The sequence below is a fragment of the Oxyura jamaicensis genome, chromosome 1 (assembly GCF_011077185.1).
Source record: "Oxyura jamaicensis isolate SHBP4307 breed ruddy duck chromosome 1, BPBGC_Ojam_1.0, whole genome shotgun sequence".
Taxonomy (NCBI): domain Eukaryota; kingdom Metazoa; phylum Chordata; class Aves; order Anseriformes; family Anatidae; genus Oxyura; species Oxyura jamaicensis.
Genome location: NC_048893.1, coordinates 8,567,646 through 8,583,266, shown reverse-complemented (window position 1 = coordinate 8,583,266; position 15,621 = coordinate 8,567,646). Strand labels below are relative to the sequence as shown.

Sequence of the window (15,621 nt, the reverse complement as noted above, 5' to 3'; positions counted from 1 at the left end):
AGAAATAGAAATAGAAATAGAAATAGAAATAGAAATAGAAATAGAAATAGAAATAAAAGCCAGTCTATGACACATCACCAATATTTCAATTCAATGTACATGAGTAAGCACAGACTCCAAAGATGTCAATCACTTCCTAGTCTCTGTTTAGAAAGAAACTGTGCAGTAATCCTTTTGAGACTGGAGGCATATCCCAGACCTCTTGTTTGAGAGCTATAAGCTTCTTTCCTAAAACTGTACTATGTACAGCAGAAAAGCTTATCTGGTCTCCTCTGGAAATCATGCACAGAGCATTGAACACTGAACTCTCTCATTATTTTGATCACATATGCTCTATAAAGAGGGTGAGTTGCAGCACGAGTTACCACAAAGCATGGTTTCTAATCTACACTCCCAGCTACTTTTTTTTTGTGTGTGTGCGTGTGTGTATGGATAATGAGGCTGACCAAGCTAAAACCCATAAATGAGACCACAGTCAGCCATGTGATATACACATATCCTATATCAGGTGTTACTGGACTAACGTGTATCCTAACTTCCCCAAGCATATTGTGGCTGTAACTTAGACTAATACGTTTATGATGCAAGTCTTTTTGCCCCAGGTCAGATTCTCTGGAATGTCAGAAAATTCTCAAAATTTATGTTCAGTCCAGAGGAACATCCTCTTCTGCTTTTTATTTTCATTTTTTCATTTTTTTTTATTTTTATTTATTTTTTGAATTTTGTTTTTATTTTTTTCCTATCCTCTTTTTCCACTTTAGCCTCAAAACCAATCTTTTCTATACATCTACCAATTGTTCATACCTAAATACAACAAAGTCTCTTCCACAGCACTTAAATTTAATGAAGAAAATGACCCAGACATGACCATAACAAATGAAAGAAAAGAAGGAAGGAAAAGAAAAGAGAGAAAAATAAAGAAAGGAAAAAGAAAGAAAAAGGTCTATTTGTTAGAAGGATTTAAAATAATTTATTTAGGTCATTTGTTGGGATACAGTAATTTTTCTTGTTTTTACCCACCACCTTCATGATCTTACCCACATCCAGAGGAACTGTAAAGCAACTGCCAATTCTCTAACTGCTACTTGGCCTCCAGTTTCCAACTCAAAGGTTTCTCTTACTTTGTATAAAGAAAAAGGTATCAGCTATCAGACAGAATGAGTCACCAGGTTTAACTACGTTAGTATCTTCTGATCAAATATTCATCTGGGCATATGTCTCCCTGTGTTGTAACCATTTCAGGTTAGTGGCAGGATAAACATCAAGTAATAACAGTAAGAAAGAAGTGAAATTTTCTGCTTCCAGAAATTCTTTGTTTCTGTCAAGAGAAAAAGAATGAGGTGTAATAAAAAAAGTATAGAGAAATGACTTGTTAGATTGCAATGAGAAAAGCAACTTAAAATTCATAGCCAGACTTTCAGATTTAGATCCACAGACTTAAGGAACAAAAAACCCTGTAAATTGAGTTTGTATTCCATTCTGTTCATTATTATGCCACCGTCACCATAGTTTCTGAGCACTTCCTAGCACTGTGTTAGGTGACATTAGCGTTTGTCACACATGGAGTTTATCACTGTGAAATTATTTATTACTATTCTTAGCAATGAAGCTAATGGGAATGGGGGTGGGAGGGTATATTAAGTGAGAAACGAGACCTGCTTATATGGACATGTTTTGCTCCTACAAGAGTCAGAGTTTTTCATGCCTGTATAAGCAGTGGTGAGAAAGTGCAAGGCTTGGTTCCATGCTGCAGCCTGTGTGATAGGAGATATCAGCTGGCTAATTTGGTTCAGAGATAGAAAGGCACACTTCAAATGCAACAGATCCTTGAAAACAAACCTCACTGTTTTCACTGGTAAGATTGACTAAATATTCCCATGTAAACTTATGTGAACACAGTCCTGGGGGAGACTTAGTCCCTTGCGATGTAAGGCAAGCACATTATCTGAGAGTACATAAAATGTTATCAAAAGTTCCCCTTCAAACCTGCTAGGTTGCCTCACTGACTACTGATTTGAAAACTAAATTTATTCATACCCAGTTCATACCCAGATTTTTCAAATGTCCTTTATCTGAATAGATGCTGGAGATTTATTGTGTTCATAGCATCCATCACCTCTTTCCTCCTAGAATATCTCAAATACACTTTATGAAATAACCCCCAGGTACTAGGATGGCTTAGTCCTGTCTATGCTGGCTTGTTAGCCATTTTCCATCACTGTTTACATTTTCTGGCATGTATTTTTTTGGTTTTTTTTTGTATGTCTGGACTGGCAATGTGTAGGAGGTCAGTTGGAAAGTGGGAAACTAGGAAGATGTTTAGGGAGTGTCACAGAAGAGAGAGGTGTCAGTGGATACATAGGGATAGGAAAAGGGTTTGGTGTGGCTGACCAAAGAAAAATTATAGATCAAAGATGCAATAAATGAACACACCTAAGCCTTGACAAGAGTAGTTGGAGGAGAACATATGTTAATTTCTTTAACAATTGGACACATTTAATACATCATTAGAGAGGAAAAAATCCTATAAACAACCTGAAATCTTGTCCTCTTGCCATACATTTCTCCATTGTGCAATGAATATACAATCAGAATTATGTGTGCATGTTTCCAGTGTTGGGACATCCTACAAACTGCCATAAATGGAAACAACACACAGTGATGGCTAAAATTTTGTATAAATGCCAGGAGAGTATCAAGTCCTTGTTTCCTGCCTTGGAGCCTGCAAAATTTAAGAGGGCATTTCTTTTTTTTATTGAACAGTTACTCAGCTTCTATAATTCTCAGCTGTTTATGTAACCGTAAAGTAAAGATTACCAAGGACAATAACCTCAGGGGACTAAGTAAAGCTACTACCCCACTTTAAAAATTAAGCCATGGAAAGTATGCTAAAATAATAATAATAATAATAATAATAATAATAATAATAATAATAATAATAATAATATATTTTTTTTAAAAAAAAACATCATAGGGTTTAAACCCACAAAAAGCAAGGAAACTCAACACCAAGGCTGGAAATCCAGCCTGACATTTTCTCTTAACTCCAGGTTTAGTTAAGAAGGTGAGTGAAGCCAGTGTTCCCTCACTTTTTGGGGTGCAAACCAGATTCATAATACAACCTTAGTGAGTATTTTGTGATTTCATTTCCTATCTAATTTTCTGCAGCCCAATTCTGTTTTGATTCTAAAATAAATGTTTATAGTTATTCATTTTACAAAATGTTAACAATTTAAAGCCAGATCCCCTGTGCTCAGGTCAAGGAAGATGAGGGCAGCTCCAAGATTTCCTTCCACTCCCCTAAACTTCAGCTTAAAAACTGTCTTCAGTGCATTGTTTTTGCACTGCTTAGCATTTGCTTTGGTACACTGCACCACCATTTCTGCCTTCTTGCCTCTAGCCATGCCCTCAGCCCTTACATGAATGCTTCTGAGGCTAAAGAGATGGGAGCAGGTTATGTACAGCAAACTCTGCATTTAGCTCACTGGGGAACTCCCTGGTACCAGGGAAAGCTGCTCCAACCTGCTCACACCTCCTACTCATCTTTGTTATCGCTGAAACAGTTCATAGAAACAGGATCTGATCTACACTTTCTTGAAATAATGCTGAATTCTGATGGCTCTGATGGCTGGAGGTAATGGCACATTTAAAGAAAAACATGTTTTTTGCCTATAGGCAAGACTGTAGGATACAACATCAAAGCCATTACACCTTATAGTAAAGCTGGATAGGAGATGTCTTTTTTATTATTATTTTTTTTTTTTCAAGATATTTTTCCTGAGAGTCCAAAACTATTCTTGACCCTCATTGTGACCAACATAGACTGTCAAAGCTTTTTGTGCAGAGAAATTCCATGCACTTGCTTGAGGTGCCAATAACATACAGGGTGAGCATGCACTTGGCTTATAACAAAAGTGCATGATTCAGTCTGGGGCACTGAACTTTTCACATCCAAGATGATTTCCCTGAACATCAATATATTTTGCTGTGTTTTTGCAAATGCCTCCAAGTCACATCTGGCCAACTCCATATCAATAATTAAATATACACTTCTACAGATATATGGTTCCCTACCTTCTAGATGAATGCCTCGACTGCACAGTTATAGAATCAGTCTCCCTTGCTTTATTTGACTTGCTGACTGTTTAATTATTTATACAAAATGAAATGTCTTTACAAGCCTGACAGTGTTTATTTTTATTTATTTATTTATTTATTTATTTATTTATTTATTTTTTAATTAGAAGTATTTAAGAACTGCTGGTCAGCAACTTCCCTTTGCCTGGGCACAATTCAAAGCCCTCTTCCCAGCAACATTAGACCTGAGGTGGAACATCTCCAGCAAGTGACGTGACTGTGTGATGTCTGTAGGAACTCTCTGTTCATACTTAAATCTTAAAAACTTAATTACTCTTGTGCAATATTGTCCAGTTCATTTAAATTCTAGAGAAAGTTTGTAAATTTATGTGCAAGTGTCTTCTCCTCTCCATTTTTGCTACCAAGCAGCTGTGTTTCCTGCACCCTGACCTTAGCCTTAATATGGTGAAAGCAGTTTCAAGTTTCTGTTCTGAATAAAATAAACATTAGCAAGGAGTTATAACCGGATGTCTCACCACCTAGCTATTAAACTCCATTGGGATGAGAATTTCTCCTTGTAAAATTGATCAGAATTGCTGTCCTTACCAAGCTTTCAGTGTATGTCCATTAGAATAGCGGATTATAACCTGAGGCTAAGCACACTCTAGAAAGCAACTGGAATAGCATACCCACCACTATGTAATAATTCATGCCATTACTAAAAATGTATAAAAGTCTACAAACTTAAGGTTCAAAATTAGTCTGTGCAGATCTTTAAGAATGTAGAGTACATCTGATCCTTCTATATAAATATATTTCATTAAAAGTATATTCACTTTAAATATATGCAGTCACAAATTTTCTTTTGTTTAATTACATTAAAAACAGTCAAATGGCCAAAGTAAAAACAAATATATAGAAAAAAAAAAAAAAAAAAGGAATGGCATGCCTGCAAATCTTCAAACTCAGACAATTATGGGTTTCCCTGTTAGATGCTGAAAGTAGGAATGCTGTGCAGAAAGGCTGCCAGGACTTTATCACTGAGAAATTAACACTGAACTTTTAGAGCTTTAATAGGAACATTGTAGTGCTGATTTTAAGCCAAACTTTCTCTATTAGGAATGTAACTTTAATAAGTTGCAAGGTAGAGACATTTCAAGAATGTACTTAAGGATCATTGTCTATTAAATTATAGATAGTTATAGGAATAAATTCTAAAAGCCTTAGTTTGATTCTTACATCTTAAAATTAACTTGAAACTTTCCATACAGGAAGACAGTGCAAGAACTACACTTAGAGTTGAAAATCCTCTTCACCATGGGTTACGGTAAATGCTGCCTTTCTACATTTATGCTTGTTTTGGATGATACTTAAATTTTAGAGTGCTTGAGTTTTGTCGGCTCTTTATGCGCGAATGTCTTCTCCTCCCCATCTTGAGCACAAAGCAGTTGTGGTTTCTACGCTCTGTCAGATGTAACCTTAGTGCTAATTTGAGAAAAGCAGTTCTCACATTTAGTGCTGAAAGACTGATAACTAAATCCACAAAGGACTTACACATTTTCAGCAATGACGTACAGGGGCTGTGGACAATGGCTGTGCTTTCCCACTGCATAAATGCTCCTGACTCAGCTGTCATTGTGCAAATCTACTGCACAAAAGCAAATTTTGTTTGCATGATTGGACTCTCTGTCATCACGACTATCAGAATGAAAATGGGTGTTACTCTACGAGGTACCAAGCTAGATGGTTATGTCTGTAACCCTTGTGCCTTAATGTCTCCTGAAGTACAGCTATCTTCTCGATTATTACAATAAAATAAACCAATGAACCATATTTCTGGGTTAATGGGCAAGTATGGACTGTAGAATTGAATTGTAATAGACCTGAATCTGTCCTCACAGTAGGCTGGAAGAGTTATGACAAAACTAAATTTAACAGGACAAAAGTCAGATTCATGCAACACATCATGCTAAAAATATACATACATACACACACACAGGTGTTTATCTGATACAAATATCCGATGTACATATCTTATATATTTTTGTTTATCCAACCTACCATACACTTCACACTTTTAATTATGAGACTGATTGGCTACGTTATGGATCATACATACAGCTAATATAATAACCAGTATGAAACAAAAAGTTCCTGATGGTAGCTAATAAGAAACTGTGATGATTAGAAATTGTCTTCTGTTATACACTAAAAATTTGCGTGAACGCTTTACACTGAATTGCAAAAGAAAACCCAGACCTCAGCACAGACATAAATATAGCCAGAAGTAGAAAATATCTTAACACAAAATATTATGTGAATTCAGAAGTGCAAGTCTGGCAGATGCAAGCAGCATGTACAGCAAAAGTGGCTAGTCAACTCTTTAAAATTAAAATATAAATTAACTCAGACTAACTACATCTAGTATTACTGGTTCACTTAAATCAAATGTCAGCTTTTTCAAATGATGAATACTCATTTCCAAAATGTTCATTGTTCTGGTATAGTTAATGCCAAGCATAAAACTACTTAAGTTAGTGAAAATTTGACTCCAGTAGAGCTTGGATAGAGTAATCAAATATATTTTAAAGCATTTTGGTACATGAAGTCAAAAACAGGTTTTCACTGATACTCTCCCATACACACAAGCAACTACAGGCTTGTTAGTAATATCCGTACTTTTTTATTGTGTTAAACTCTTGAATATTTTGAAACTCAGCACCTTGGAATACCCAGGACTCCTTTCACTTTTTCCAAATTACTGACAGATCTGGCCCACTCATAAAACTCTGATTCACTTTCTGCTGGACTTTGGTGGCCGGTGTCAGATTCCTTTCAATCCAGTCAAAAATTAAAGTCTATACAGAGCACAGTTCTGTCCAGGTCTCTGTAGCTACTTTCTGTTGATGTGTGGCTGATGCCTCCACAAGCCTTGAGCTTCTGTCCAACTTGCACCCTACAGCAATCTGCTGCTGTGGCTTAATTGTGTTAGCTGTAGCTTCTATATATGTTTTAAATTTAATCACACTCCACAAATCTCAATGTAATTAAAACAAAAATGCTTCTTTATAAATCACTTTTGATTAGTTTAACTGGTTTAAGACTAAATTCTACTCCAAATAAAAGAAGGGTGTATATGTCGCAGATGTTGCTGGAATGAAGCTGTGTGCTCGTCTTTAATGGCTAGATGAATGTAACTGGATAAATGTACATTTTACATACCATTTAGCCACCGGGAGTCATGCTGCTCTGTTCTGATTGGATGATGATGCCCCAGAGTTCGGAAAATGGCAAAGTCTCTGCCCATGAAGTCTGCTGCTGTGCCAGAGTACAATTCTCCATCTGTGGGAGGATGTAGTTGTAAGCAACATTTCTCAATTTTCCAGTCATGGTAAGTCAGAGAAAGTTGTCATTCCTATGTTTATGTTACACTACTATGGGTAATCAGAAAATTATAAAGCCATATGCGATGCATTGTCATTGGAAATACATGATTAGACCCACTTACTCACTGCAGAGCTCACTGTAACCTCTCTCAAATGAGCTGCATCTCCCAACTGTTAGTGTAGGCACTTCACAAAGATACGTTTGGATTCTTAGGCTGGAACAGTGATGGCTTGTACACCTATACATGGAAGACAGTGGTATGCAATGCCCCCAAAATCTACCCAAGTGTGAAATTAGCCTGTTTTGAACAGAAGTTTTGACTGGAGACTGCCAGAGGTTCTTCCCAGCTTACTAGGGTTTTGTTATTCTGTGTTTAGAAAAGTAAATTGGCTCATTCACTTGCAGTTCAGAATGTCATCATGTCTTGTTATTTTTTCATACAAAAACATTGGACATTTCCACATTATTATTATTACTATTATTATTATTTCCTTAATCAGGCAAATCCTTTGTAAAATGTATCTTCTACAGAGAAGACAAACATGCCTTTCTGCTCCTGCCACCTTTGTAATTAAGACTGGTAAAGTGCAACAGCTAAGGGAGATCATCCCCTACTACCCTTATCCCATGTGTACCATAGTGAACAGATTTAAAAATTGACCTGTGATGTGCCCATACATGGCATATATGTAGCTTAGCTACAGATGAAACTCATAATATTACGGTCCCAATGTTCCCATCCTGAACCAGGTAGAAGGATCACGGAGGAGACAAAGAGAAACAGTCTAAACGCAAAGGACTGGGTCAAGTTAACTACATGGCAACTGGTAGAGAAAATTAAAATAATAAATACATAGCAGTGGAACCCATAAAAAACATCCAGAAGTCAAAAAACAACGTGTCTTTCTGATATATATATATTTTGAGCTTGTCTATGAAAATACTCTGAATTTAAATAACTAAAACATGCATTTTTTAGGACTGTGCCCTTCTATGCCTGTATAGGAAATGTATACCTGTATACCCTCTCCTATTTAATAAGGAATTAAAAAGCATTATTGTTTCTACCTGCTATTTTCAGGCTACCTATTTTAAATGGATTTCCTGTGAAAAACAGAGGTTTGAGGATGAAATAGATCTTTCTCTAAGCTTAAGCAATAATATTTTATAGACACAATGAACTCTACCATATCTTCCTTTCAAAACGCTCTTTACAAACAAGTGTATCGTTTTCAGGGCAATTTTAGGTGCTTATATGGTGGGACAACCATATCCAAGCATGCTGTTGCGATACCACTGGTATCTTTTCCCCAGAATATTGACACCATGAAATCAATTGAGTCTACAGTGGCTCTGTACCATATGGTAGTCATGAAAGTCAAAAAGGGTGAAAACATGGTAATAGAAAGGTGTGGAATTGAATGAATTCACAGGGGAGATTAGAAGCAAATAGACCAGTCATGCCCAGCAGGAGGTGTAATCAAAAGTGAAACAGAACAGCGTATGATTAATTAATGATTTATCATTCCACTATGTCATTTTCAACTTTTTTGAAGAACAGACAATCACTTAATTATAGTGATTATTATGTATCGGGTATGCAGCTGAGATTTTAAAATACATAAAATCATTTTGCTTGTGAAAATGGCTTTGATACTATGCTTAACCTTTCTTTAACCTTATCTTCATTTGCTTGTCTTCCACTCCCAAGTGAGTTAGGATAGTTCAATATAAATCAAAGGGAAAAATAAAAAATGTAACAAGTCCTATTTTACATCCTAGTTATCAGCAGATAGAAAGGTCATCAATTAAAAAAAAAAAAAAAAAAAAAAAAAAGATTATTTAATACTGCATTATTAACACTGGAGAAATAACTAAAAAAAAAAACAACTCATTGAAATTATGTATTTGCAATATTTAGAATTTTAGGGGGTTTAAACACCTTAGTTTCTAGCTCACTATATAAACACCACTGAAAGTCACATATATTCCAGGTTTGACTCAATTAATCCCAAGACCACTTAAGGCTACTCTGCTCTGATGTGGCTGGTACTTTTTGTCAGTAGTGACAGGGTAAAAGTTTTGCCAATGATGAGCTTTGGCATGTTTTGAAGGAAGAAGGGTCTACAGGAAACCAGCTGCCTTGTCTTTGCTTTCTGTTAAAGCTTCTCCAGCTTTCAGTATACCTACTCCAGTGCCTGCAATTTCAATGGGTTTGCTTTGATTTCCAGCAGGAGCAAGCCAAAGGTCCGCTGAAGTCAGTTGACTTCAGATACAATCTTTAACTTAGGAAAATACACGATAAATAGCTTCCTGTGCACTGAAGCCACAGTACAGCCCTTTAGTGTTTTAAATGAATTCTCATGGACACAGGCCTAACCTTTTTCATTTTTGGCAGGATCAGAGGTATGGTATTGCAGTAAAGAAAGAAGGGGATTTGGACCTTTCTCAGATAGGAATATCAAGGAATACTCTTTAATTTAGTAAGACTTCAGATAATTTTTCCTAAATTCAGGATGAGTCTCAAGTCATATTCCAGATGTGCATATCCTTTAAGTTAGAACTATTTAAAAGCTATACAAGAATTTTTACTTGCCTCCAGTTAAAAGTAAGGCAATATTTGTGGTCTATGCAGACCACCTTTGGGACTGAAAATGGGGGAAGAGGAATTATTTTTCCCATGTACTGAACAGAAGCCATATGGAACTGTATGACTCTCCCCAACATCTCCCCAAGTTCATTAGATGCTAGTATGTTAAAAGCTGAAGAGTATACATTTATTTGCTGAACTGTTTCTATTCAACCCTTAAAAAAATCTGCATTCTTAAATATATATATATATATTTCTTTTTGGAGGGTACAGAAATATAAGCTTATTTTCTGAAAGAAATAAGAAAATTTAATGGATGGGGAATATAGTCAAAACCAAGACTTGAATGTCCCAGTTGCTATCACTAGTGCAGGTTCCCAGATGAAATCTGCTATCCTTGGATTATATATTTATTCATATAACTAAAGTTAATATTTTCAGAAGTACACAACAGTGGCCTGAAGAAATTCCTGTTAAAATTAAAAACCAAAACATCCCAGAAACTAAAATAAATTCTAAAATCCTGAATCTCAAATGAATTTAGTAGCTAAATTCTAATAAATAGGACCATACCCCCTTCCTTTGTAAGAAGCTACTGTATTTCAGATCACATTAATCTATATTTGAAAGTATAAAGGCATCTAAAGCAATGCCAATATATATATATTAAAATAAGTGAAACACGGAACCATAAATAACTTTGAGGATTCTGGATTATCAGAGCTTTTGGAAATGTCAAAGGGGCATTTCCTAAACAGCAACTGATTGATAATGGGACAATGGCTTCCTCTTTCCTTGTTGTTTTTTTTTTTTTTTTTTTTTTTTCAACTACACCAATACAATTGCTTTAGATTAATAAATTCAGCGATAATTTTCTCCTGTGATTACTTCCTTTGAACACCATGCTCCCTCTCATTTTCCTCCTGCCCTGGAATACACACTAGTAGTGCCCAGTGCTTAGTCTCTATATTCTAGTGCATTAGCCTACTCACTGGGGATTGTTTAGTTAGCAGCATATAGATGGGGATAGCTGTATAATGTCTTACATTACTAGAAACTAGTTATATCATGTTCCCAGCTGGTATTTACTTAAGGGTAGAGTAACAATAAATACCTTTAATGAACAGCTCTTAAAAATAATGAAAAAAATGTTTGCAGGATGAAACAGAACACAGATTAGAAAAATATTGGAACAATTTAATAATGGTGAACTTTTCCAGTTGTTTTTCCAAATATTATTAATTTTATTAGGAGAGAAGGAAGGCTGAAGATCCATTTTAAACTTATAGAAGTTTCAGCTGAAATAGAAAATAAGAATCCTGAGTACTAATGGCCATTAAAGATCTTAAATTACTGTTTGCAAATTAACCTTTGTCTTTTGATCAAATTCCAGCTTGTGTAATTACATTTTACATACCTAAGATTTACCTTCTAGTTAGAAAGTCAAGAATATACACCTTTCTCCCACTTTGTAAAATCTTTTTTAGTGTTTTGATGAAGAACAGAAGTTATTTTTTCCTTCCCACATTTAACCATACAAATTACTTTTACGTCTCAGCTTTCCTTTTCCTTGTAGTTACATTGTGTTACTAATTACAGTGTTGCATTTTAATGAGTGCTGGGTGATTTTTTTTTTTTTTTACAGTTGCCCTCTTGAACCTAAAATAACCCCTGTTTGCTTGTGAATAGGGATTGGCAGACAAGGGGCCAGCAGCAGCTGAGTTATCATGTAGCTTAGAAGGGGAAAGGCAGTCCATTCCTGTTCTTCTTTTTATAGGGGATTTGTTGTCAAGAAGGTCTTCTGGCTTTCATAGTCCCATTCATTACTTCAGGCCACCGCTACCTACTTCAGAAAGCAGTTGGACCATACCTCTCCATACAGTCATTGTTTGGCCAGGTCAGTACCAGTTTCTCCTCACCTCCCAGGGTGGTGTGAAGTTTCTCACCTCCTACTTCAGGACAGGAAATTATTTTACCTTTGGTCATCTTTTTTTTTTTTTTTTTTTTTTTTTTTCAAAGATAAGAGTAAGCCATTGTGAAACAGTGGTGAAACTGCTGTACACTTTCTTAAATATCAGGGGAATATCTTCAATAAAAGATTGAAATAAATGCAGCATTACAATCATTAACACAATATAACTGTGAAGCGACTATGAATAGTCAGAGGAGAAAGAGTGTTCATATTGAGGATGCAGGAATGTTAATTTTAGGTTCACCCTGAGTTTTGGGTAAGTCACTAAAGCAGAGATTAGTCACTGGCATTGAATTTTGAATCTGTGCCATTTTACACAGCTTTAATACACCCATGATTCTATGTGAAGCCTGGTTCAAATCAAAATATGATGGTCAGCCTACTGTCTATTAAAAAGAATACGTGGAGTGAAAATTATAGTGATAGAGAGTGGGGTCAAGAAAGCAAAGATGTTTTAAAGATATGAAATCTAAGCCAAAGGAAATAAGATAATCATATTTGTGCAGGACTGAGTAAAAAAAAAATAAAATGTAAAAAGCTAGACACTGTTGACTTTGTGCAGTTGCATACTGGGTATACCATGTAATACTGGCTTGTCATCATTCTCTTTATTGTATATTAAAGTAAATAGTAAAACCATTCTCTTGAGAGCAGCTCTGCCACAAATTCATGTTGCTCCAGGCACTAATTTATACAATGGCCTTTTTCACACACATATTTTTTTTTTCCTTTCTGTTTGTATGGGATACAAGTTGGAGCAAGATGTGGACATCTTTTTTGTTTTTCCCTTTTTAAAAAGTTCATGTCCCCAGGGTAGCTCATCACCTGTGATCATTAGGGGCTTCGAAGATCAGGAAATGAGGCACACTGAAGATTAAATTTTTGTTGCTGTCTCTTTTGAATAGCTTCACTTTTAAATGCAATGTAAATACAATACGGGTAGTTGCTAGGAAAGACTAGCAATACGGGCAAAGTCCTGGATAAAACAAGGTATCTGATTATGTGTCATTTCCTAAAGACTTATGTGATAACAGAATCTGCAGTCTTCTGAGATATTGTTGTCCCCTTTATTTTGAAGTTGTGATTAATTTCCAGAAAGTTACACATTAAGGATGTTAAATGGCTACTCCTGGGTAGAGTTCTTACAGAAAGAAGAATCTAATTTGTTTTGTTCTTAATTTCTTCTCACAAAACAGCTTTTTGCCTTTTTTAAAAGGAAAAAGGAAGAACAATGAACACAATTCAATTAGATAAATTCAATCAATTAGATAAATTCAATCAATTAGATTAGTTTAATTAGATTAACACAGGCCAGGTGCTCTATACATCCATATTCCACAAAAATAGGCATTACTAATTCACATATACTTAATTTATTGAAATTTCTCTTTTCTGGCCAGGAACTTATTTGCATTCACTGTCAGATATATTTCTTCAGCTGAAACATCATCTTAAGTCTTGGACCTGTGAATGCTTGTGTATCTCTAGCTCACATGTGAGTAAAAATTGGCCATGGGCTTTCACAACAGAACTGATACAATGAATTACTTATTCCTGATCTCCATTGCTAGATTTTCTGGTGCAGCCATCAGTGAGGCCAGACAGTAAACTGAGCAATTAAAATGCCTTCAGAGTCACGTTTCTCTGAGAAGGAGAAACACACTGCAGAATCAAGGGGATAGAGCAATTCATGTGGTTCTTGAATCTTGGTTTACACAAACCTTGTTCTCAAGACAGGTGGGCCAACTATATTAAAAAAAATGAAACCAGAATGACTTTAGCCTAGAAAGAAAGCACATAAAGCAAAATCCTATCAAAAAAAGAGAGAAAAGAAAGAGAGACAGAAAACTGGCAATTATCATCTGTGAAGTGAACATCTCATTGAACATGTGTTCTGGCACCTACCGACTAAAAGAGAAGCTGTCAGCAATTTAGGATCATAAGGGCTTTTCCCTCGGCCATTTTCAAAATGAGATTCTTCCATTCTGAAAATATTGTCCTGTGGGGTGGAAAAAAGAAAGAAAAAAACAACATTATTCGATGAAAGGACACCTTAAAAAGTTGAATTAAATAGAACACAGTATATATGATTCATACTGGTGTTTGTGGCTTAAGGGAAGTCTGCAAGTCTGCATCACCAGATCTTTTTTTTTTTTTTTTTTTTTTTTTTTTCCCAGTACTGTGCAATGCAACCAGCTGGGGAAAAAGTAAAGTACCTGGGGTTATAAAGAAAGATTAAAAGTGTCTCGGTCAGCACTAACTTTCAAATCAAGGTCAGTAAATACAAAGCAATTGATTTTTCAGTGCATTTAATTACTTTAATTTTAACTAGGGAACCAAATCTGCCAATCAAACAATAGCTTGTTTATCTTATGTTTTGCACTGAGGGTAAAGCCAGAAGACTAGATGTTTCTTTGCATAGTAGACGTTACATTGACAGAAGACTTGTGGAGCTGAATTTCAGCTGAATGTTGAAATTTCAATTTCCCATCAGTAGTGTTATTAATTTTCATTGACACCTAACAAAATCAAGGAATTCCAATGCCAGGACACACCCTGGAAGCTATTCTGGTTATTTAAGTCTGTGCAACCAGTCCTCAGTTACTTATGCTTATGCCTATATGAGGTAGATGTTGAAGGTCCTTCATTAATAAATATTCACAGGACAAAGTAGCTTAGGCTGTAGTAGCAATTACAGCATGCTTCAAGCTCTTATTATTATTATTATTTTTTGCTGTCTGGTCAGAGATCAATTACCTGTTTTAGGAAAACAAACTAAAAGAAACAACAGAATACGTTTAAAATATGTATTCATAGTAGAAAGCAATGCTCAGTTGTTATAATATTTTTCCTTAGTTATTATATTATATATAATATATAATATATAGTTACTAATATATTAGTTACTATAATAATAATAATTAGTTACTAATAATTAGTTAAATATAATAATAATAATTAGTTACTATAATATATAATATATAGTTACTATATTATTTAAAATGTTACAATATTTTTCCTTAGTTATTTCATAACACATAATCTCTTTATCTCAATTCTCATGTCCCTACAGTACTCTGCTTCCAAGGATTATCTAAAGCTCCCTCTTTCTTATTATCATTGCCCTTTTACAATCAGAGAATCATTGAGTTTCTGGCTGTAAGGGCTCTATAGGTATCATTTAGTTAAACTTTCCACTTGAGGCAAGACTATTACCAACACAGGTTATGGTCAGCTTCCATTGTCCTGTTAATAAATCATTATTTCTAAACTGAACCTTCCAAGGAGTAATATATGTTTTTTGGTCTTTACTATATCATCTGTAATGATGGTAAAGAGTGTTGGTCTTTCCTATTTGATCTCAGGTTGCCCAGAGAAGTTGTGGATGCCCAATCCACATGTGGATGTGGCTTTGAGCAACCTGGATTAGTGCAAGATGTCTCTGCCCATGACAAGGGGGGTGGAAATCAATGATCTTTAAGACTCCCTTCCAATCCAAACCATTCTATGATTCTATGGTTCCAATTGTATTTACCCTTGAAATAGTCATAGTCTATCCTTAAGTTGTTCATTCACCTTCTCTTCTCTACTAAAT

General features: G+C 35.3%; 1 protein-coding gene and 1 long non-coding RNA gene across 3 annotated transcripts in view; one reads left to right on the top strand and one right to left on the bottom strand.

The window, feature by feature from the left end:
• SEMA3A (semaphorin 3A) overlaps nucleotides 1–15,621 on the bottom strand; it is a 331,696-nt gene that overhangs the window by 52,814 nt on the left and 263,261 nt on the right. For both annotated transcript variants that reach the window (XM_035335582.1, XM_035335573.1), the window contains 2 exons: nucleotides 13,932–14,025; nucleotides 7,300–7,419 (listed from right to left, as the gene is read on the bottom strand). In XM_035335582.1, the coding sequence (XP_035191473.1) occupies nucleotides 7,300–7,419; nucleotides 13,932–14,025 (214 nt within the window). The remainder of the gene's footprint in view (nucleotides 1–7,299; nucleotides 7,420–13,931; nucleotides 14,026–15,621) is intronic.
• Nucleotides 7,332–10,241, top strand: LOC118171995. Its single transcript, XR_004753507.1, has 3 exons — nucleotides 7,332–7,468; nucleotides 9,630–9,711; nucleotides 10,100–10,241. It is a non-coding gene; the product is annotated as an uncharacterized LOC118171995 (long non-coding RNA).